General features: G+C 41.5%; 1 protein-coding gene across 1 annotated transcript; it reads right to left on the minus strand.

The window, feature by feature from the left end:
• Nucleotides 1–1,195: 1,195 nt before the first annotated feature.
• On the minus strand, nt 1,196–17,141 carry KLB (klotho beta). Its single transcript, XM_081812446.1, has 4 exons — nt 16,096–17,141; nt 12,981–13,249; nt 7,166–8,309; nt 1,196–4,010 (listed from the first exon to the last, which is right to left on the minus strand). Exons 1-4 carry the CDS (start codon nt 16,493–16,495, stop codon nt 3,646–3,648), a joined length of 2,178 nt encoding a protein of 725 aa, XP_081668572.1. The 5' UTR covers nt 16,496–17,141; the 3' UTR covers nt 1,196–3,645.
• Between the last annotated feature and the right edge of the window lie 7,455 nt (nt 17,142–24,596).

A 24,596-nucleotide genomic window follows, 5' to 3' on the forward strand; every position in this document is an offset into this window, starting at 1 on the left:
CTGTTTTCAGCAGTAGCCAGAATGCTTTTCTCAAACTCCACTCTCTCTTAACCTTTCTGATAGACTGGCTGAACGGAGCTTGCTGTTCCTTAGTACCACTGCCTTAAAACTATCCTTCAGAAGTTCTGTCCCTTTGGAGTGGCAATTTAACCTTCAAGTCTGTTAAACATTTTTAGTGAAGCAAGCCTGCCTTCAGCCTATTAATGGTGTTCACCCCTAAACCCCATCCTAGCATACATACCCTTCTGCTTCACTTGTTTTTATCCATAGCATTTAGAATGCAATATAGTTTACTTTGTCGTATATTGATTGTATCCTTTTTTTCCTGTTAGAATGTAACGTTTGTGAGGATGGATCTTTTCTCACTGGGTTATTCTAAGTGCCTGGCGTAGGGGCGCCTGGGTGGCTCAGTTGTTAAGCGTCTGCCTTCAGCTCAGGTCATGATCTCAGGGTCCTGGGATCGAGCCCCACATCGGGCTCCCTGCTCGGCGGGAGGCCTGCTTCTCCCTCTCCCACTCCCACTCCCCCTGCTTGTAGTCCCTCTCTCGCTGTGTCTCTCTCTGTCAAATGAATAAAATCTTTAAAAAAAAAAAAATAATGCCTGGCATATAGCTATTTGCCGAGTGAATGGTACCCAGATTGTTGGAGATTAAAGTATAAAGACTCAGTAATACCAATGGGACTGGAAAGAAATGTTATGGAAGGTATTGAGGATTTCAAAACTGATTTTAAGGGTTGAGGAAGGAAGAAGTTTCCAAATGGCAGTATTATAGAGGGATGAAGGTGTTCTAATTGAGAGTGTCAGTGTACAGGCCGTGGTAGCTGTGGGAGTAAGTAATTTCTCAGAGCGAAGTGAATTGACGTGATGGGTGAGACTTCACAAGATAACAGAGGCTGGTTGTAGCTAAGGAGTGATTTTCACTTAAGTTGGATGTGGTAAGGGAAAATCTAGTTTCCCCTGGGAAGAATTCCATGTCTTCTGTGTCTACAATGGATAAGTACTTGTACGTTATTTTCCCAACTCTGAAGTTTAGATATCCACATTTTATAATGAGAAAACATACTCCAAAGAAAGTTATCCAGGATGCACACAGCTTGGGGAGATGGACAGAGGCAGTATTGGGCAGAATCCAGTCATACACCAGACCCATTCATATTTTACGGTTCTTATAATTGACCAGATTGTTAGTGAATATAAATTGGCATAAACCCAGTTTATTTGGAATAAATTACATTGAGAATTCAACAATTAGTCAAAATGTACTGACCACCTAATATTACAGAGGATCTTTAAACACCATGGTTACGTTGTAATATTTTCTGTATGTACCAGACTTGTTAGTCAAAGACAGGGTTGTTACATTGAATATACAAACTAATACCATACACAAAATAGAACACAAGTTAACTAGGTTTTAAGAGGTCTCCCCCCGCTCCCCCCCCCCAAGCAAGTCCCAGGCCTAAATTCTGAAAATATTATCCTGTCAAAAGCTATCAGTTTAAAATGACATAATTTTTAAATGAGTTTAGGATAAACCTGAATAGTAAGTATAATTGATCATGATTTATATTATTTACCTAAGGATTCTTATATGATGATGGCTTAAAAACATGGTTCCCAGGTGTTAGAAAGGACTGTAAGCATTGTTTTGGGACTTGACTATTTGGGGGAGTTGATGGCAAGGTTAACAAATTTGAAAAAGCACACAAGTTTTAACTTCAGCTCTAAATATAAAGGCATAATGTATTGAAGGTTAATGGTAAACTGAATACAAGATACTTTTTAATCAGAGCACAAAGTAATATTTAGACACCAGAAAAGCAAAACCTTAATTTAATTCTAAATCTTTGTTATTCCTATGACTGAATATGCATTCAAGATGTTAGATATTAGAAGTTAAAAAGTTGGTAAGTTGTTCAACTGAAAATTCCTGTAAGAATATTCACTGGAACTTTGGGGTCAGTGAATCCATGTGGCACAAAGAAAAAAAAACCCAGCCAAGTGGTTGTTTTAAATGAGTCTTTCCACATAGTTAACATTAAAACAACCAGTTGTAATTGTGGATAGCCTTAGGCCAACTACGTGAGTTTTCAAAGAGGAAATAAAAATTACTTGAAAAGATAAAAAGCATAATATAAAAACTACCAAAGCTGGGAGAGTGGATACAGTGGGGGCAAAGGGAATAGAAAACCACAATTACTGTTTGAATTTGGCCAGCCAAAAAGCAAACTGATTACCCATCATTTTTGCATTTACTTGACCAATTATGTTATCTCATTACAGTATCTTTGAAACTTCCTATTAGAATCTCTATTACCTACAAAATTTGGCTTCTGACATATAGCCCTGAAAAGCAATCACAATTGACTTCATTTAGGGTAGTTTCCTACCAAGGTTTTTTAAACAACAAAAAAAACCCTTTCCTTTGACTCAGTAAATTCTTGGATAGAATGGACAGTGATTACCTACTATGTGAAATGTGAATTTAAATGTTGACTAACCTAAAGAATGGGTACGAATGGGCTTACATTCAGGTTTTTTTCCTCTAAAATTTAGAATACATTGAATGAATCTTAAGCGTAAGAGTTCAAAAAAATTAACCTCCTAGTTCAGATTTAAGAATCCCAGCTTCAAAAGACGCAATGGCAAAAGTTTTAACTCCTTCAGACCATCAACAGTGAATTGTATCCAAAGAGGCACAGTTGCAAGGTCAAGATCGAGATGCATTCTATACCTTTGTGAGAGGTCCCTATATATACTGGTGTCAGAACAGTGGAGCTCCACAGGAGAGAGCAAGTCTTATGGAATAATATCCTCTGATGACTTGGTAATAAACTACATCATTTTAGGATATTTAGCTTTCCTAAGTATGTAAGATCCTTGCCTCATAATCCAAGTGAGGAAGAATGCTGTCAATTTGTCTAAAGAGGAATTTGCCGTACTGTGAGGTTGAGTGACTGCTGTCTCCACAGGCAGTGGGGTCTAGATCTTCTTAATCTTAGTCCTGTGATCTTTCCATGAGTTGAGTTATGGAAGCTATGTTTTTAAATCAGATCTGATACAAGGAGGGACCTCACAAAATACCATGTTTTATAAGTGATGGTTTTTATTTCTATTGAGAAAAACTAGGATCTATGTGCTTAAGAGTCTATGCTGGAGCTGATGATAAATAAGCATTACTTATGTATTTTCTAAAGGGGAAAAGCACCTTGTTAGAAGTGACAGAATAATCACTATCCAGTGTTAAGAGTTTTAAATTTCTGCTGTGGAGTCTAGCAAAAGTTGCACTTTTTTTCTAAGTAATTTGTTACAAGTAGCTATTGGTATTTATAGAAGAAAGCTAGAGAAGAATGATGGATAACAGCTCATTAAACTTGAAGCAGTGTATCAGATAATCCTCATAGCTTACTGTCTGGGTAAAGCCTTTATCTTCACATCCAAGAACTGAATTCAGTGATGTGAATACCTAACGGAAAATTCATTTGGACCACACAGCAGAGACCTTGATTGTCATCACCTTGGTTACCACTAGTATTTCAGATTGTCTTCTCTAAGTTACCAGTATGTGGAACTGGAGTGAATTTTTAGACTTTCTATCATGCAGACAGAAACAGGATCCGTTTCACTAAGAACTTTCTGTGGCCTTACTTTAATGGTATGTGTTGTAAGTTCTTTGCTTTCCAAATTTTTTTTCTCTTTCGCTTATGAAAAATGGTAATTGATAAAAGTAGAACCAGCGTGGAGAAGAAGCAACAACCAAAGAATATCAGTGGTTTCTTTTGCACAAGAAATAAGCAGACCATGCACTCTGTGTTTCTTTGAGTCTGACTGCACCTAGGACTCGTGTTCTCAGAAGGGAAGCCGCTGTTGCCGATCAGTTTGTTGTAAAGCTGAACTGAGGATTTAGCTTTGAATTCAGATGTGAAGAATCCAAATCTGGGTTTAGATTTTTCTTCAGTCAGTTTGAATGCATAATAGCCTTTGATTTTGACTTTATCAATTAGGTGTGCTGAAAAGTATCAGAAATGAACATTAATCACAAATGAACTATAAAATATCTGAGTAAGAATTTAGTTTCCATTGAAATAAGCTAAACTCAAAGTAGCAATTGTCATTAAAGGGTTTTCTGACATTCTTTTATGATTGATAGAAATGTGAAAATATGTGTAAGCTTAAAAAATTTTGAAGTAAAACTTTGATCCATAAATAATACAAAAACACCTGGGGGTGGGGGCAGGGCGTAAAAACAAATTTAAGAACTGGAGCCATGAAAGTGTAAAAGGACTTATTGTCATTGTGTTCATTTGGTCACAAGCGGAAAAATCTTGTCTGTTTGGCCTGATTCCAGACCTCAGATATGCTCTTGGTGCTGCCCAATAACAATGCTTGGTTTCCCCTAGTCACTTGAGTGATACACACCTCTGCTCAAACTGTCATCCTGGCTTTGAAGGGATGACCTTCTTACCTATTTCACTTAAAAACTGAAGTACTCAGAGGAGAATTCTCCAATTTCCCACCATCACTTCTATCCACCTACTACCATACTTCTGTTACTATGGATGACCTGTCCATGTTCCTGAAAGAGGCTGACTCTTCACCTATACACTAAGTTTATTCTCTCTTGTTTACTCAAGGACGTCTCCATCTGTCCTCCCCTTCTCTCATGTATTACCCCTCACTATTGAGTCATCTCCATATGAACATGCTATAACTTCTGATATCTTAAGCAAAAAAAGCCCCCCCTTGATTGCATACTCTCCTCTAGTTATCTTTACAGCACTGGCTCCTATTCACTCTTACTGGTTTCTCATCTCTCTGACCTCTGAATATTGAAGTGTTTCAGGGCTCAGGCCTCTCTGCTTGCTCCCTTGTGATATCATCCAGCCTTATTGTTTCTAAATACCATTCCTGCTCTTTTTTTTTTTTTTTTTAAGATTTATTTGTCAGAGCACAGCAGGGGGAGCTGCAGGCAGAGGGAGAAGCAGGCTCCCCGCCCAGCAAGGAGCCCCATGAGGGACCTGAGCCAAAGGCATATGCTTAACCGACTGAACCACTCAGGTGTCCCACCATTCTTGCTCTTAACTCCGAAATTTGTATCTCAGCCCCAGACCTCTCCGCGGAACCTGAGACTCCAATTAGCCTATTTGACATCTCTAATTGGATGTCTAATAGACATCTCAAACAACCTGTGCAACACCAAACAACTCCAAATATCTGTTCCACCAGTCTCCTCCGACCTGGTAAATGGCCACTCACCCTTCAGTTGCTCAAACCAAAACAGATTGTTTCTTCACTCCCCTCTCACAACCCCCATCCAATTCTGTTGACTTTACCTTCAGAATAAATCCAGATCCTAGCTTCTTCTCACCATCTCCACTTTTAATAACCTAATCCAGTCCCCCATTATTTCTTAGACTACTCCAACCCTCCTTGATTCTGTTCTTGCTCCTTTACAATGTATCCAAAAAGCTGCCAGAGTGATTCTTTTAAAGTGTGAGTTAGGTCATGTCCCCTTCTTTTTAAAACCTTCCATAGCCTGCCGATTTCAGAGTAAGAGACACAGTTCTTACAATGGCTTACTAAGCTGTCTGATCTGCTTCTATTTCCTTGACCTCATCTCTGATTACTTCCCCCCGTTGCTCATGCTTCCACCACTTTTACCTCCTTCCTGAGCCTCAAACAGGCCAGGCATACTCCCACATTAGGTTTTTTGCAATAGCTGTTCTCTCACCTGGAACATTTCACAGATAACTGCACAGGTTTGCTGCCTTGCTCCTCCAGGTCTTTGAAGACTTCCCCAACCACGCCTTAGAATTGTAACTACTCCTATACCCGCTCCTGGTCACCCTCTTCCCTGCTGTTTTTTCTCCATACAGCTATATATCTTATTTGTTGACTCTCATCCCACAAAAATATAGGCTTCATGAGGACAGTAATTTTTACTTTGTTCAGTGGTGATAACAGTGCCCGGAACAGTTTCTGCCTATATTAGGTGCTTAGTAAATAAGTATATTTCTGGGATCTTTTTGCTGCTTCAACAAATCTATTATGAACATTTAAAAGTATTTTTAAAATGATAGGCAATACTGCAAAGATTATGTAAGACACTCTCAAACACTGTTGTTCGCTTCCATCAAAATAGAGAAAATTGAGGAATTTTTAAAAAGTATTAAAAAATTATAGCTTGCTTGGGGAGGGGGATGAAAACCGCTGTTTGTAACATATGACCCAGTAATTCCATAGTGGGCGTCCTTCTTAGGAAGATAATCAGAAATGAAGACAAAGATTTATATCCAAAGGTACTTGCTTCTTAGTATTAAAAACCCCATGTCAAACAGAGGAATGCTTACATGCATAAAGATATGTCTATATGATGTGATATTAAGCAACCATTAAAATAGTATTAAGGCGGGGCACCTGGGTGGCTCAGTCAGTTAAGCGTCTGCCTTCGGCTCCGGTCATGATCCCAGGGTCCTGAGATCAAGCCCTGCATCTCCCCCCACCCCCCCCCGCCCCCCCCCGCTCAGCGGGGAGTCTGCTTCTCCTTTTCTCTCTCCCTTTGCCTCTCCCCCTGCTCATGCTCGCTCTCTCTCCCTCAAATAAATAAAATCTTTTAAAAAAATATTAAGGCAATTTTAGTGACGTGGAACACTAACAATGTGATATTAGAAAAAAAATTGGAGGGCGCCTGGGTGGCTCAGTTGGTTAAGCGACTGCCTTCGGCTCAGGTCATGATCCTGGAGTCCCGAGATCGAGTTCCGCATCGGGCTCCCTGCTCAGCAGGGGGTCTGCTTCTCCCTCTGACCCTCCCCCCCTCTCATGTGCTCTCTCTCTTAAATAAATAAATAAAATCTTTAAAAAAAAAAAAAGAAAAGAAAAAAAATTGGATACAAAACTTGCACTTGTACTAAAACTGTCTAGCACACATGCTGGGAGTAAATAATCCAAAATACCAACAGTGCTTAATTGGGGGAGCTCACCTGGGCCTCAGGTGATTTGTTTTTGTTTTGTGTTTTTTTTGATCTTTTAAAAAAGACTTTTCTAAACTTGCCAGATTTTCCCTAATGAGCTGGCACTGTCACTAACGCACCTTCTCCCCCCATTCTTTCGTTCGCCTGAGCTGGTAATGTCGTTTCACACTATCTGATACGGCCCGAACCTCACCTTTCAAAGCCTCCTGAATGTATTTCTCTAAGTAGTATTTTCTGAGTTCATCATTTTCCAGAGACTGGTCATCGATGCCACTGGCCGTGATGTAAACATCCACGTCTCCATAGTTCTTCTGGATCCACCTCAGCACCTTGCGCTCGCCCCAAGGCAGGACAGCCAGGCGGCTGGGGGAGCTCAGGCGGGTGATGTCCTGCAGGAACTGGACGTCCCTGTCGGCGTCGTAGCGGCTGCCGTTCTGGCGCGCGTGCATCACGAACCTGGTGGTGAAGTGGTTCAGCGCGTAGAAGTCGGCGGCGCCCTTGACCAGCCTCCTCTCCTCCTCGGTGAAGAGAGGCAGGGTGGAGCGCGAGAGCCCCTGCCTGTTCTTGAGCGCGATGTACTCCCGCATGGCCAACGGGTAGTCCCCGGTCTTGAAGAGGGGCTCTGCGAACCAGGCGATTTCGAACTGGAGGAGGCGCTCGGCCGCCTGCCAGTGCGAGTCGGCGTAGGGGTTGGCGGGTTCCGCCCAGTCCGAGTGCAAAGCCAGCGACACGGCCCCGCGCTGCACGGGCCTGAACTGCCTGTCGTAGAGGCGCCAGACCAGCGCGTGGGCGATCAGCAGGTTGTGCGCTGCCCGGTAGGTGTCGTTTCCGGTGTGGCTGTAGATGTCACTCAGCCGGTTGGGCTCATTGATGGTGATCCAGAGCTTCACCAGGTCCCCCAGCTCCTGGAAGCACAGCCCAGCGTAGTCCTGGAAGGCCTGGGCTGTGGATGGGTTCAGCCATCCCCCGCCGTGCAGCAGGGGCGTGGGGAGGCCCAGGTGGGCGTGCGTCGGATAGTACAAGGTGACCATTGGGGAGATGTTGAGCTTCAGCCCCTCACTGACCACACACCTATAGTACCTCAGAGCTTGTCGGTCAACCACGGACAGGTTGCCGGTGGGGAGGACTGAGGGCCAGTCCAGAGCAAACCTGTAGTGAGTGACTTTCATTCTTGCCAACATCTCCAGTTGTCTCTTGATGCTGACAAAGTCTGTGCATTGAGCGGGCCGTGTTTTCAGCCTCACCCCTTCCACTAGGTGCAGCAGTCTGTTGCCCGTCACATTCCACACATACAGGTGAGGGTCGCTGAACTGTGGGGAGGAAGCCACCACCTTGGGCTGTGAAAAACAAGCACATTCAAGATCTTATTTACTTATTTGTCAGAGAGAGTGAGAGGGGGAGGGAGAGGGGAAGAGAGAGAGAGAGAGCACAAGCAGGGGGAGGGGCAGAGGGACAAGCAGACTCCCCACTGAGCAGGGAGCCCGATGCAGGACTCGATCCCAGGGGCCTATGAGAACGGGCCTATGAGAATACCGCATTTCTTCATCCACAGGACAATACCGAACACCCTCTTTATGCAAGATACTTGGATTATGACTGGTAAAAACAGTAAACTATCCCCCAGGAACTCCCAAATTGACTCTGGGATCTGATGGTGTGTCATACCCTGCCCCCCACTAAGGAGCTAATCCTTGACTCTTGTCCTCATTCTGCCCCTTTGAAACTCGGGCTTGGCAACTCTGTCTAGTGACAGAGCAATCTCACCCACCTCACAGGTGTGTTGTGACGAGTCAATGACTCTGGGAAAGCGCTCTGTCAACTCTAAAGTAATCTACAAACATAAGGTAGTCATGACTTGGGTTTAGTTTTCCGTGGTTGCAGTAATTGCCTGCTAGGCCCTTAAGTCTAAATTAAAACAGAAAAGGGCTTAAGAAAAAACATTTCCAAATTCAACATTAATAAGAGAAAATAAAAGTTCTGTACTTGTTTTAAAGTACCTTTTCTTCCTATGGCTGAATTTAAATGCACCTGGAAAAAAAAATGATAATTAACCTTTGGTAAATATTTTCCCTCTAATTGTTTTCTCGTGTGTCATCCTTCATAGTCCAATTACAAAACCATATCACTGCCCACTTACCATCTGCCAGCCAGTTATCTAGAACATTAAACTGAGAGAACATTGATCATGTGAGCATGAAGTTAAATCTGCATATAATTGAGTAAAATCCTTCTAGCTTAGATTGACAATCTCAGTGTTTTGAAACCTCAGAGCATCTTAATACTGAAAGGGTGTTTACAAAGAGCAATCTTGCTAAGAGGTAAGGCAAGATCAAATGAAAATCTGTCTTTTAAAAACCTCCAACAAGCATTCGGTTTAGCAAGTGGGTGTGATTAATCTGCTAAGAGATCTAGTTGGAGGTGGTGAACCACAATCTCAACCCTAGTTCCTGAGAGCTTAGTTCTAAAATTCTGTTCCCCACTAAGAGGATCCTGGACTCCTTGGAGAAATGGCTTTTTCCGGTCTGGGGCAGGAAAAGAATGAGGTGATGCTGGTACATCTTATGCCAGAAAAGTAAGGATGCACTTAAAAACTGAAAAGGAAATGTCAAAAAGACACAGGAGCAGGATGCCTGGGTGGCTCAGTCGGTTAAGCGTCTGCCTTCGGCTCAGGTCATGGTCCTGGGATCGAGCCCCACGTCGGGCTCCTTGCTCAGTGGAGAGCCTGCTTCTCCCTCTCCCTCTGCCCGCCTCTGCCTACTTACGTTCTCTCTCTGTCAAATAAATAAATAAAATCTTAAAAAAAAAAAAAAAGATACAGGAGCAGTTTGAAGGAGTCCCATCGGCCACCTTTGAGATAATCTGAGCATCAAAAAGACTAATGAAACAATGACAGTAATGAATTATAATGCATTGAAATTAAGAGAATTACCTGATATATGTAGAAGGAATAATATAATTAGAAATTCACCATTTTGCAACCTACAAAGTAATAGTTCAGGTAAAGTTTATGAATCAATATTAAGACCACTAGTGACATGTTGGGAAGCAGGATATGTATACGGACGGTCTCAAAAGTGTCACCAGCACATTACTTCTTAATTACAAATGGAAAAGGTACGTTTCAATTAAGAGATCTTGCAAATGCTACCTTAATCTAGAAATGTGGTAACCACTACTTCAACACATTAACATCTTCCATAATGAAACAATGACATCATGTCCTTCCTGATGCGATATATTGGGAAATACACAACCTCATCGAATCCAATAAAGAAACAAAGAAATCCAGAACATGAGACATTCCACAATCAATTGGTCTGGGCTCTTCAAATATGCCAATACTATGAACTTGGGGGAATTATTCTGAGTTAAAGGAGGCTAAAGATGAAGGACAACCAGTGTGTCATCCTTGTTTGTATTCTTGATCTAAAATTTTTTTTTAAATCTATAAAGGACATTTTGGAAACATTTAGGATAATTTGAATATGGAATGTATGTTAGATGATATTAAATCAATATTAAATATTATGGGAATGATAATTTAATAATGATATAGGAGAATGTCCTTATTTTTAGGAGACACATTTGAGTAGAAATATTTTGGAGTGAAGTGTAATAATGTCTGCAACTTTTCACTGATTTATAAAAGAGAGATAAAGCAAATGTAGCAAAATGTTAACAATTGGTCAGTCTTGATGAAGGGAATATGGGTGTTTATTGTACGAGTCTGAAACTTATCAAAACAAAATGTTAGAGGAGAAAAGAATACTGAGAGGCTGGGGGAAAATAAGATAGGCATGTTTGTAGGTAGGCACACCAATATTTTTAAAGTGTTACTTTCATTTTGTCAGTCTTCCTATAGAGGACATCTAGTTTTTTGGCATCTATATATTCATACATCCTCTGGCTGATTTTTTCAAAAAGCACTCTAATTTTCCTTGACAAATAATTCATCCTCACTCTTAGTCCAAGTTCAAGGGAGGCTGATGCCTCACTGGGCTCCGGGCAAAAGCATGAAACTCAGAACTTGTTGATCACAGAATTGCTCCCCCCTGACCCAACTGATTCACTCTTGCTCCTCAGAGTAGGGATAGGGTCCCCCAATGGGGTAGACATTCACAGTGTCAATCACTGGGGCACAAAGAGGTCTTCAGATGAAGTAGAAACTTACAGGTTGGGTCATGTACAGGCAGGAACTCTTATCTCTCCTGGGATCTTTCTTTTCTCGGTGTGGAATTAAAGAAAATATAAACCCATTTGAAGCGGTAGGGAAAAGATGGCCTGCCTTTGCCATGTGGAGGAGATAGGAACTGGGTAAGTAGTTGGCTTTACAGGGGACACAAGTTGAAGATGAATCAGTTCTGTATTTAGGTTACTCTGTATCTTTTCCACCGTTATTATCTCTGAGCCTTTTCTAAATCATGTTTAAGTATCAACAGGGATTGAGATTCATGACCTGTGAACTGTGTTCACTCATGGTTTGAGCCCTTTTGTCTGGTCCATCCCTTGTAGATCTTGCTGTCTTTCCATATGCTTCTAGAATACAGGCCATAGTGTGGTATTGTGAGGTCTTATCGTGGTGTCAGGAAACGGACAGATCTGGGTACCCTGAACAAATTAGGAAACCTCCCTAAGCCTCAGTTTCCTTGCTTGTAAAATGAGGGTTTTAAGATTTAGGAGAGAGAATGTGCATATATACAACAGCTATATGCTTGGCACATAAATAAGGGCTTAAAAAATGAGTTGCTATTATTTTGAAAAGAGCACTGTAAATATGGGGGCTTGCGGGCTGCCTGTTACAGTCTTGCCACTATTTATGTTACCTTGGACAAGTCACTTAGGTCTCAATTATGAACGATGGGTCTCATTTTCCTAATCTGTAAAACGAAGGATTTGGAATAGGAGGTCTCTAACAGCTCATCTGGCTCCAGAAGTTGACCTTAACAACTTCACTTTGCATGGTACATGGCTGGTGCTCAGCTGGCCACGCTACCCTAGGAAGGCACTCAGCAGGGAGCAAAGCCTCAAACCTCTCCACCCTTGCGCGGAGCAAGCTTGCATTCTAGTAAGGGGAAAACATGGTCAATGAGAAAAATCCGTAAAGCAGTTACCAGGGGCTGGGGGTGGGGCAGATGGGGAGATATTGGTCAAAGGGTACAAACTTACAGTGATAAAATTAAGTTCTGAGGATCGGATGTACAGCATGGTGATTATAGCTAATGATACAGTATTACACACTTTAACGTTGCTAAGAGAATAGATCTTAAATGTTCTCACCACGGAAAGAAATGGGAATTTTGTTATGGTGGTAATTGTCTTGCAATATATAAACGTATCAAGTCACCATGTTGTCCACCTTAAACTTACACAATGTTGTATGTCAGTGATCTCTCAATAAAGCTAGAGAAAAAAATAAAAATGTGTAAAGTACACAGTGGTATATTAGCTAGTGATGAATAGGATATATAGGGGGGACAAAGGAAGAAAGGGGAATGAGAGGATTGTGATTCTTTTTTGGAGTGGAGAGAAGCCTTATTGAGAAGGTGGCATTTAAGGAAGTAATGTGATGAAGGTGACGAATGAGCATGGGAGACCCCACGAGGATATAGAGACCTCATAAGGCAAATCATTCAAACCTATCAAATAACAGGAACCACTTAAATCAAGGGCCACTAATAATTGGCTTTTGGCAAAACAAAATCTATAAAACGATTTTATAATTTTGATGCTACTGACCAAATGCCTCTTTCAAAAAGGACTGTTAAGTTCCCTCTAGACCGTGTAATTCTTGAGGGCAGGCTCTCATCTCAGAACTCAGGATAAGTTCTGGTACATGAGAGGCTCTGGGTAAGCACTAATTCTCATCTTCCTTCCTCTTTCCCCAACTCCCCTCCAGAACCTCCAAGTAATCATATTTGCTCTTGCCTGACAGCTGTCATTGAGTCCATGAATTAAATACTATGTCCTGTCTGCACCCGTTTATAGTTACTTTGTAAGCAGTCACTCACCTTAAGGACAGACTCGGTGACGCCCCACGAGAAGTCGCAGGGAAACTGACCCCGCACATCCGGGGTGGACTCTTTGAAAGTAAAACCATTTTCCTGGATGATCTGTTTATAGTAATGTGCCGAAGACTTGGGCTTTCTTTCTTTTTGCTTGCTATTCAAATCCACATAAAATAATCCTCGGCGAGTGGTGTAAGCATCCTGCCATTCAAAGCCATCCAGGAGGGACCAGGCAGTGTAGCCAAACACTTGTATTCCATCCAGCCTTATAGCTGCACAGAGGAAGAAAAGCAGAGATGTTCACTCTGGTTCGTGTTTCTGATTCACGAACAATCTGCCAGGGGACGTGTTGCCAGGAACATATGGTGAAACCGGCTTTTCTCCTCATTTGCAGGTTTGTGATGTACAATAGAAAATTCACGTTGATACTTGAAAAATTACAATTATTTTCATCTGGGATGGTCCTCCCCCTTACCCGCAACAGGGGAAAGACACACTTCAAGGATCCAATTTCAAATATTCCTGAGAATATGAGTGGGCAAATCTGTGCCAGAAGGCATAGAAATCCCTAGAACCCTCCAGGACCCAGGCAGAGGTCTGCTCATGACCAAGAGTGTCTCATTTCAAGCTTGGGTTAGGTCCCATTTGTGGAGGAACTATCTTCTATGAAACTGCCCTTTAAGGACCGAAAAATTAGCTTTGAGAATGAACAAAAGTGAATGTACGTATAAGGAGGAGAAACAAGTACAGTACTGTGGGAGAAGGGGCCGGCGGAGGGGCGGGGGCAGGAGGCCGCTATTCCCCTGGGATGGTGCTACTGGGCAAGTTTCGGAGCAGAAAAGGTTGGAAAAGATCTCTCAGGACCTTTCTAGCATTAAAAACTCTGATTCGGTAACTTTTTTTTTTTAAGATCTTTTTTTTTTTTTTAAGTGATCTCTATACCCAATGTGGGGTTCGAACTTACAACCCCACGATCAAGAGTCACGCGCTCTACCGATGGAGCCAGCCAGGAGCCCCTGATTCAATAACTTTGAGGAATTGGGTAAAAATGAAATATGGAAATCAATAGCAGCAATAAAAGCACCAAATCCCCAAATCAACCACAAACTATTTTTCTTCTCTTAAAACTTTTCATTTCTCTCACAGAAATGCCTCATTTCTGCATTTTTGGCTTTTTGTCACTGATGGTCTTTTCCTAAAAGGTGGAGAATCCATCCGAAGAGATTCTAGGGAGATAAGTATGTTTCAGTAGGCCCTGCTTCTAGTGCTTTTGGTGTTGTAGGGCCCTCAGGGGAGACGGAATGGTGACACCTAGGGAATGGATACCCTTTCTGTGCGACTGCATGGTATTTGGCTCAGGCTCTGTAGGCTGGGCCCTTTGCTCTGGAGGCCCCCACTATGCACCTGGCCATGGCTGGGTGCAGCTCTGTTCCATGCTGCTCCTTCCCACAGTTTAGGGGCAACAAGATCTTACTCTTCCCGAGGACCCTCCCTGAAGGCTCTCCTGCAGAACCTGCCTTTTCCTCTAGGCTTGTGACTTCTAAATTTTAATTAAGTAGTTAATTAATTAATTAATTAGTTTATTTATTTATTTTTAGAGATTTTATTTATTTATTTGTTTGAAAGAGAGAGAGAGAGAAACAGCATGAGAGGGCAGAGGGTCAGAGGGAGAAGCAGGCTCCCCGCTGAGCCGGGAGCCCAATGTGGGACTCGATCCCAGGACTCTGGGATCATGACCTGAGCCGAAGGCAGTCACTTAACCAACTGAGCCACCCAGGCACCCCTAGTTTATTTATTTTTAAATAAACTCTATCCCCAACATGGGACTGGAACTCACCACCCCAAGATTAAGAGTTGCATGCTCAGGGGCGCTTGGGTGGCTCTGTCCGTTAAGCGTCCAACTCTTGGTTTTGGCTCAGGTCATGAGATCGGGGTCCTGAGATCGAGCCCTGTGACAGGCTCTGTGCTCAGTGCAGAGTCTGCTTGTTCCTCTCCCTCTGCTCTGACCCCAGTTACATGGGCTCTCTCTCTCTCATAAATAAAATCTTAAAAAAAAATAGTTGTGACTTCTAAAGAGAGGCACAAACTTTTAGAAAGCTCTGCTGAGAATTTCTTTATATTTGGTGAAATGGAGCCCAGTTCTGTAGGGGACAGACCCATCACAATTTGGGCTTGTCTATGGCTCCATTATTTCAATCAGCCACCTGTAGATGTCACTACTTGAGTAGTGGAAGAGGAATGAGGGGCTTAGTAGGGGTCGGAGGAATATCCAGGAGCAATAGAAATTACTCAGCTTTGCCATTCATGGCTCATTCTTTGTCTTCAGAACTTTTCACCATTTAGGCATGTAATAGAATAAAAAGAGCACAATTTCTTTTTTCTTTTTTTAAAAAATTTAATTAATTAATTAATTAATTAATTTGAGCTAGAGATCAAGTGGGGAGAGGGGCAGAGGAGAAGGGAGAAAGAGAGAAGCAGACTTCCCGCTGAGCGTGGAGCCTGCCACAGGGCTCGAACCCACAACCCTGAACCTGAGCCAAAATCAAGAGTGGGACGCTCAACCGATTGAGCCATCCAGGTGCCCCTAAAAAGAGCACAATTTCAAGAAAAGTTTCAATATCTTAGACTAAAGTACTGCTAGAAAACTTTGGGACATATCTCTTGAGCATATGGCTCAGTTGGGTGGCTCAGTTGGTTAAGCGTCTGACTCTTGGTTTTGGCTCAAGTCATGATCTCAGGGTTGTGAGATGGAGCTCCGCATGGGGCTCTGTGCTCAGCACGGAATCTGCTTGAGAATCTCTCTCTCCCTCTCTCCCTCCCTCTGCCCCTCCCCCAGTTCTCTCTCTCTCTCAAATAAATAAATTTTTAAAATCTTTAAAAAAATAAAAAGAAGAATGATACAGCACCTTGTTGCCAATTAAGGATGTATATCTACAGTCTAGTATTATTTTGTTGTCAAACTTTTATTTAAAAAGGACATGAGAGTAACACAAAAACTCTATCAACATGGGTCAATGGGAAAGCCCAACAACAATAATCATATGTTCGAAGATGACTTTAAGTGTCCTATAGGATAAGTATTCAAAGGTTTAAAAAATTGAGCTAATGTGCAACCAACCTTGAAGAACCTGGTTGAGGAAATTCTTCATCATGTAGATGGCTGTAGTGTCTTCTGTTTTCACATGACTGTCTGTGAACCAGCCATTCTCAGCAATCAAGATCCGGGGGTTGCCATATTCCAGCTTAATCCAATTCAGCACTTCTCTTAAGTTGAGTGACACATTTTGTCCCATTTTAGCCATGGTGTTCTGGGGCTTGAAATTGTTGGGTCCAAAGGAAAAGGCAAAGAAGTCAGCGGTGCCCCTCACGTCCTTCTTCTCTGCTTCAGAGAAAAGGGGTAGAATGGAGAGCAACTTCTTTTTCATCACCTCTGGATAGTCTCCATCCCCGTGGATAGGGCTGGCAAACCACCCGAGCACGGAGACCATGGATTGTTGACACTTGAGTATATCCATCATGTTTTCTGATCTGTTTGGCTCAATCCAATGGGATCCCAACGTGATTGACACCAAACCCTTCTGATGTGGGCGGAAATTTGTGTTGTAGTTATGCCAAACTTTTGAATGAGCCTAATAAGAAGAAAATATTGTTAATCTTTCTTGTCCTTACTCACAAGGATTGTAATTTGGGCTGGTAGAAGGTCTTTCCAGGGACAAATTGGTGACGCACAGGGTGATGCAGGGGAGAGCTGTCAGGGAACCCTGATGATCGCAAAGTCTGTTCTCTGTCTGCTTCCCTTAGGCCTCCAACCTAAAGCCTTTCCTATAGGATTGCCAAGGGGCAGGCGGAGAACTCCGGTCCAAGCTGCATCTTACTTCTCCTCTCCCTGGCTCCCTTCATGGGCCCTCTAGGGGCTGGGTGCCAGTGACATATTATGTGGATTGTAGAGTTTCTTCCCCTACGTAAAAGACAAAGCTCAGTGATCCTTCTTTGTTCTACAGAATCTCCTTTGAGCCCTAACTTAGAAGTCCAAGAGAATGCACTCTCAAAATCCTGTAAATGGATAATAGAGCCCATCTTCTAGGCTTGTGAAGATTGAATGAATTAATATATGCAAAGGACTTTAGAACAGGGTCTGGCACAGAGTAGCCCCTCTATAAGCCATTATTATTACTACTATTACTATTATTTTTATAACATACTATTATTAAGATAATGATTTTATTTTTATAACTATTCTTTTATAACCATATTATTATTAATATAGGTTATTATTATTGTTATTATAAAAGGGTGGCAGGGACTACACACAGCAGGAAAGGGCGTGGGTTTTGGGTTCAGCACTCTCGGGCTTGAAGTTCAGGTATTTACCGTGTGGCCTTAGACAAGGTTAAGACATGGTTATTCACTTAACCTTTCTGAAATCTCTTAGTATCTTCAGCTGTAAAATGAAGTTAATAATAATGCCCTTTGTAAAGTTGTTAGATGTGATGCTAACGTATATATTAAATATGTAGCATACCATAAGGCCTGCAGGAGGTACTGCTCAAGATGCATCTTACTACTACTGGTCCTCCCAGAATTTACATTTCCAGTTGAGCTCTCTGATAACAGAGCCTCATGATGGGTTTCCAGTCTGTTTAATAGGTACTCACTGAGCGTTTACTTAATGCTTGGTTTGCCCTGCCCCGGGAGGCTGAAATAAACGGCACGGGAATGTGCCTTCAGGAGCCAATCATCTTATTTAGAAAATAAGACTGAATGTGCAAAAGAAAACAATAAAATGGCATAAAATAGGTCATTAAGTGACAAAATAATTAAAAGTTTGGTAAAGAGCCACGAGCTGTATCAGGAGGAGCAAATATCAAGGCCTACAGTTAAGGACTCTTGGCCAGTTAATGCTCAAGGTCACTTTGTGACCCGGGCAGCCTTAGAATTATCTTTATCTTTATCTTTATCTGTGTGACCGCATCTCTTCCCCTCAGACTTGCTTGCCTCCTGATGTCTCTTCGCAGGTGTCCCAAATTTCCTCTGTTTGGGTGTTTCTAAAACAAGTGCACAAACCCTTACTATTTTTAACCCACAATATCTGCTTTCTGTTCTGCTCCTTAGCTTGTCTTTCACTCATTAGAGGTATTTTATATTGGGTCAAATGATCTGAAATGCATTTTTGTAGGCCAAAAATAGTCAAATCTGAGCAATGGTTCAAACCTAATAGATCCTGGGGCGCCTGGGTGGCTCAGTCGGTTGAGCGTCTGAAGCTTGATTTCGGCTCAGGTCATGATCTTGGGCTCCTGGGATGGAGCCCCATGGCTTGCTTCCTGCTCCAGAAGTCAGCTTTTCTCCCTCTCCCTCTGCCTCTACCCCGCTCCTGTGTGTACACGTGAGCTCTCTCTCTCCCAAATAAATAAATAAATCTTAAAAAAAAATAACCTAATAGATTCTGTGGACACTGATAATGTTCTATAAATTGGGTTAGGATGGGGAGAGATAGGTATTAACCTAGGAGGTAAGAATTCCAGGACTGATGCCTCCTTGCTTTATGCAAGAATAGCTCATTTAAATCCCCCACCCGAACCTGAGTTCCAGCTTCTGGAAGGAATCACAGGGGAGCCTGGGACAGACTTCACCTGAAGTGGTCTTAGTTGCTCCTTCTGGGTTTCTGTGGGGCTGGAATCACAATAGAAAGACTCAAAACTGTTTGTCAAAAGACAATAGAAAGACTCAAAACTCCTTTTTTTTTTTTTTTTCTGATTTGATACAAAAGCAATCACGCATGACTAGAATTCAAAGGCAGCATTCTTAGCTCTATTCTGTCTCTTAATCCCTTGCTATCCTCAGTAATTTCATTCACAAAACCCACAGTGAACAGTACACCTCTTTAGGGCTGTTGTGTACTCTGTAAACCGTAAAGCACTGAGCACGCAAGATTCCAAGTCACAAACTAGCTGCCTCGCAAATACGATGGCATCAGACACTAAAGAGAGAGATGGAATCAGGATGCATTTATTAAATCAGTCCTCATAGGAACAAAAAAAGGAGAGGGGAATTTCTTTAAGGTAGATGTTCTAGTGCCTAGTTCAATGACTATATGAAAGTGACGTAAGCTGCGATAAATCTTGGTTGCATCAGCATTGTAATGAGAACGAGGACCACTTAGGAGACGACAGACACGTACATTTGCAATTCCCTTCCAAGCAAGTTTTCTGGAGATATGTATATATAGATACATATACATGTGTGTGGTCATGCCCCAAGGTGACCTTCGTATTCCACAGTGTCTCTTTCCCCTTTGCTGCTGTTTGCATAAGCTATCAAGGTATCTAGGGTTATCTTTGCTCTGGATTGAAGACCGCTCTCCACTCTCATGTGGGGAATGTGGGGGAGGTGCTTCGTGTGGCACTTATGGTTATAACTTGATTCTGTTTGCCAAGTAAAAAGGTAAAAAGTATTGCTCCAAGATAGTGAGTTTGACATAAATCTTAATGAAACAGAGATATATCTAGGTGTGTCCTTTGCTCTGACACTCATAAAGAAGATCTACTGGGAAGACTAAAATGGGGCTCACGAGTTCTGCCTGGGCCCTGCAACCTTGCACAATAGTCCTTGTGCGATTTTCAAGGTTACCCTCTATCTTGTACAAGGCCGTCTACCTTTGGAATGATTGATTTAAGGGAACTTCAACCTTTGTTCTTTAGATTCAGTAGCTTAAAGGGGAAGTCAGCAGCTTTTTCTTTCTGAACCAGCTATCAGGGGCTGATGTCATTGAGAGACAGCCAGGGGCCGAATATCTCGTTCTGTTCCCTCCTCTAGTCTAACTTGGCAGCTTTCTTTGATGCCCCCAGAAGACCAGACTCAGATAAGTTCTATGAATGATAGGGAAGCAAATAAGATAGCAGGCACAACTTTAGAAACAAGATGAAGATTGGGTCAGAGGTCAGGAAGACATGGTGGGATGCTGGTGGAAGACAAGGGTTGAAGACAGATGAGCAAACCTAGCACATCACACGTGTCCGTGTTTAAGGAACCCCCCATCTTTTGTCAAAAGCCAGATTTCCAAATCTGTACATGATTTTAGTCACATTGTGGTGGAAATATCTTCATGTAAACTCTAAACTTGCTTATTGTTAAAATTTTTTCATAAAGTATTACATAAAACCTGTTAAAGAAAATTTATTGTAAAATTCCACAACCATAGTAAACTGTTTTCATATTTCTGTGTTCCCTTCCAGCTTTTCCGAATATGTTTCCCAGCTAAAATCACTTCGAGCATTTTCCATCTTCTTACTCTTCATAACCATTCGCCAATTTGATGAAATATGGTTCACTTAGTCATCTCTCTTTTGATAGGAATTAGCTTGTTTTTCTTTCCTTCCTTCCGTCCCTTCATTCCTTCCTTCTTTCTTTCTCTTCCTTCCTTCCTCTCTCTTTTTTTTTTTTTCCTATCATAAATGATGTTGTAATAACTAACTTTGGGCATATGGCTTTTAATTTATTTGAATTATTTCCTTCTGTTAATCCCAGGAATGGGTTACCTATTTTCAGAATTGTTTTACATATTTCCAAATTGCTTTTCACACATTTTGTCCTTTGGTGTGAGTGTTCTTTGACCATCTGCTTCAAAACATTGATTGCTCTATTTGGGGATACGCGTTTAGCAAGAATGATAGGAAACTGCTACTTACCTCCATGGTACTATAGGGAAAGGACCCAGGTCTTGAAAGCAAGAGACACAGGCTCTAGTACTGGCCCTGTTGCTAACTGGTTTTATCATATTGGATAAATCATCCCTCCCCATGGCCTCAGTTCTCCCTCTGTTATTCTAGCTAAAAAGAAACTCGCTAGAGAATTGTTGTGAAGATTGAATGAGGTAGTACATGTGACGACCCTATGAAGACTACACAAATATAAATTTGAAGTACTTCAAAAGACGAAGCTGAAAATAATTTAACTTGCTGTGGAAAACAATGGTTTTGCATTGTGTGGACAGGAAGAGTGTTGTGCAGCTAGCTCTCCCTTACCTCTTGAGTTTCATGGCTAGATAGGTGTGTTCTCATTTATTTTTTGCAGCTGATTGAGTTTTAGTCATCGTCCATTTGAATTGGGATTAATTTCAGTTTGATTGGATGGAGCTAGAGTGTAATATGCTAGGGGGAATAAGTCAGAGAAAGACAAATACCATATGATTTCACTAGTATGTGGAATTTAAGAAACAAAACAGATGAACATGGGGGAAGGGGAAGAAAAGGGAGAGGGAAGCAAACCATAAGAGACTCTTAACTAAAGAGAACAAACTGAGGGTTGATGGAGGGAGGTGGGTGGGGGATGGGCTAAATGGGTGATGGGTAGTAAGGAGGGCACTTGTTGGAATGAGCCCTGGGTGTCATATGTAAGTGATGAATCACTAAATTCTATACCTGAAACCAAAAATAATAAAAATAATAATTTCAGTTGATTCATTGATTCATTTGTTTCATCTACTCAGTACTTCTTTACATTAGTTTCAAGTTTTCTGCTAATTATAATCGCTGCCCTTCCAGATTATTTAACATTCATTCATTCATTCCTCATTCCACAAATATTTATTGGGGGCTTAAGGGATGCAAACTTTACTGTTCGTTGCTAAAAAATATGTGACTCTTATTTCATTACAAATATATTATGTGGAGGTACCTGGCTGGCTCGGTCGGTGGAGCGTATGACTCTTAATCTTGGGGTTGTGAGTTCGAGCTCCATGTTGGTAGTAGAGATCACTTAAAAATAAAATCTTTTAAAAAATAAAATAAAATAAATTATGTGACTGTTATTTCTTTAAATTTTTTTTGAATCTTGAAACTCTTGGAAGCAGTATCTTACCCTCTTTATTCCTAGGAGAGATCTTAAATATTAACAAAAGTTCCCACTTTTCATAAAGAAAATGCTTACCTATGCTATTTTTAATGGTTCAAATTCATGTTTTCTTTTCTTTTTCTTTTTTAAAAGATTTTATTTATTTATTTGAGAGAGAGAGAGATAGAGCCAGCATGAGCAGGGGGAGGGGGTAGGGAAAGGGGGAGGCAGGGTCAGAGGGAGAGGGAGAGGGAGAAGCAGGCCTCCTGCTGAGCAGGGGATGACTCGGGACTCATCCCAGGACCCCAGGATCATGAACTGAGCCAAAGGCAGACGCTTAACCGATGGATCCCCCCAGGCCCCACCCCTCCAAAAAAACCAATATGCTTAAGAATTATGAGAACAAAAAGGAAATATGGCTGAAAAGATGTGAGTAGCCGTAACTGACATGTTGAATATTTTTTAAGTTAACAGGACATGGAGGAATCGGGAAATTATTCATCTACTACACTTGGTGTTGCTTATATTCTTAAACCGTTTATTTCCAAGAGCCACCCAGGCGCCCCTCAAATTCATGTTTTCTATAGTTGGAATAGTTTGGTAATGATCATATTAAAATTTGTTTTAATGAATTTTCCTCCTATTTTCTTTTCAATCATCATATTTTCAAATGATTCTAACAAATCTTTGCTTATTATCAGTTTGTATAGTTTCAGGATTTCCCCATAGGAATCATGTAAAAACTAAACTCTAATATATTGTTCCTTCAAAAACATGGTTTTACTATTATTATAGAATTCTAGTTTCAATGATAATATTACTAAATTCAGCTAATGCTTGAGACAGAATTTAAACCTGGCAACACAGCGGGGAAAAAAGGTCTAGAATAAAGCTCATAATTAATTAAGTGAAGCATCTGTGGGTTTCCCCAGATATTGGAAGGGAGCTTAGAAGAAATCAATAGTAGCAAATTGATGCTTAACTGAAGTTCAATTTCCTTGCCCAAGGAGAACATTTGCATGCCAACTCTGCAGAGGTTGGAATGATATTTTAAGCTTCCTGTTATTATTACATTAACAATTAGGATCCTGTTGGTAATTTTTTCATGCAAAAGGACCGTATCTCAGAGTATAATCGAAGCTAAAATGGCCTGGGTGAGTGACCTGAAGCCTTTCCTCAGGACTTAGGAACAAAGAGTTAAAGACAGTCAATGTAGAAACCACTCCAGAAGTTACAAATAATACAATTATTACAATAACAAAAATAAGACCTACTAGTTTTAGGCCCTGCAACAAAGGCAGATTTTCCATGAACCAATGGAAGCTGAAGCTTCAGGACCCCTCACTTGCATGGGTCCCTATAAAATACTCTGGGTGGGTTGAAAGCCAGGTTGTATTTAGAAGCATTTCTAGGTAAGTATTCCTGATGAATTCCCTAAAGAGACCTCAGAAAAGAAGGAATCTGAACCTCTAAGATTACAGTCATCTGTTGCAATATTTTTCTCATTCCAAATAAATGTTCACTTTTGTACCAACTTTTGTGTCCATAATTTTGGGGGTATTTTTCTCACAGAAGGTCCCCTAGATTGTCTGTCTCAGGTCCATGCATTGTAGAACCATGCCTGGCCTACGAGCTTCTTGAGTGCAGAGACTGTATCTATTTTGTTCACAGTTATACATACAGAAGCCCAGAGAAGAGCCTGGCATAGAATACTTGCTGAAAGAATGCCCACTAGGGATCAGCTAGTTAGCTGGTCACCTGACAGACATGTTGGTAGCGCAGCCCCTGCAAAACAGATGTCATTTTTTCCATTTTAGAAAAGAAACTGAAGTTCGTAGAGTCTGAACCCTGGTAAAGTTAGGCTTTGAACCCAGGCCTCTCTGATCACTTTACTAAACCATCCTGCTTTCTGTATGTCCCATCAGTTCTTTTTTTTTTTTTTGGATTTTTATTTATGTACTTATTGAGAGAGAGAGAGGGAACATGAGATAGAGAGCGAGAGAGGGAGAGAGAGAGAGAGCATGAGCAGTGGGGAGGAGCAGAGGGAGAGGGAGATGCAGGCTTCCCGCTGAGCAGGGAGCCCGATGCGGGGCTCGATCCCAGGACCCTGAGATCATGACCTGAGCTGAAGGCAGACGCTTAACTGACTGAGCCACCCAGGTGCCCCTGTCCCATCAGTTCTAAATTTTGAAGCAGTTGGGGACCATTTGCCATGAACCACAACATACTGTTTTAAAATTATATGTTAAATTAGTTTGTGCTGTACTTGATTATCATTGATTAAAAGAGCTAAATAGTGATAGAATGAGGGTATTGTAGCCTATTCTCTCATGCTGAGGAGAAAATATCTATGCATGTCTGAAATTCAGGATCCCCTAGAAAGGTCAAGGAGGACTTGCTAGGAAATTTGGGGTTTTCAGAAAGCCATGTCCAAGTGCCTAGCACAGCAGGGAACACTCGTGTGTAATTCCCTGGGCCTCTTTCCTAGAACCAGCAAATTTGGCATTAGATACTGTCCTCATTGTGTCAGAGGCTAAACGAATCCTTAGGGACCATGTCCACACTTGACCGTCTCTTTACACCGCTGTGAATGTTTAGACCAAGACAGGAAGGATCTGCTGTGGTTGGACAGCACAATTTCAAACAAATCACAATTAAAATGGTCCTTAAAGATGAGTGACTTTCATAATCAAATAGGACAGAGCAGTGATTAAATTACAGAACCATAGAAAAGTAGTAATCTAAATAGTCATAAGAGGTAACATGTGTCTAGTGCCAGGTGTGCTGGGC

Source organism: Leptonychotes weddellii, chromosome 2 (assembly GCF_054177405.1).
Source record: "Leptonychotes weddellii isolate Sample4059 chromosome 2, ASM5417740v2, whole genome shotgun sequence".
Taxonomy (NCBI): domain Eukaryota; kingdom Metazoa; phylum Chordata; class Mammalia; order Carnivora; family Phocidae; genus Leptonychotes; species Leptonychotes weddellii.

Excerpts from the sequence above, each read along its gene's own strand:
- KLB (XM_081812446.1), bottom strand. The coding sequence starts at position 16,495 with ATGATGGATATACTCAAGTGTCAACAATCCATGGTCTCCGTGCTCGGG. Across the intron at positions 13,250-16,095 it reads CCTCAACCAGGTTCTTCAAG|CTATAAGGCTGGATGGAATA; the intron begins GTTGGTTGCACA and ends TCCTCTGTGCAG. Across the intron at positions 4,011-7,165 it reads CATTCAGGAGGCTTTGAAAG|CACACCTAATTGATAAAGTC; the intron begins GTGAGGTTCGGG and ends GATACTTTTCAG.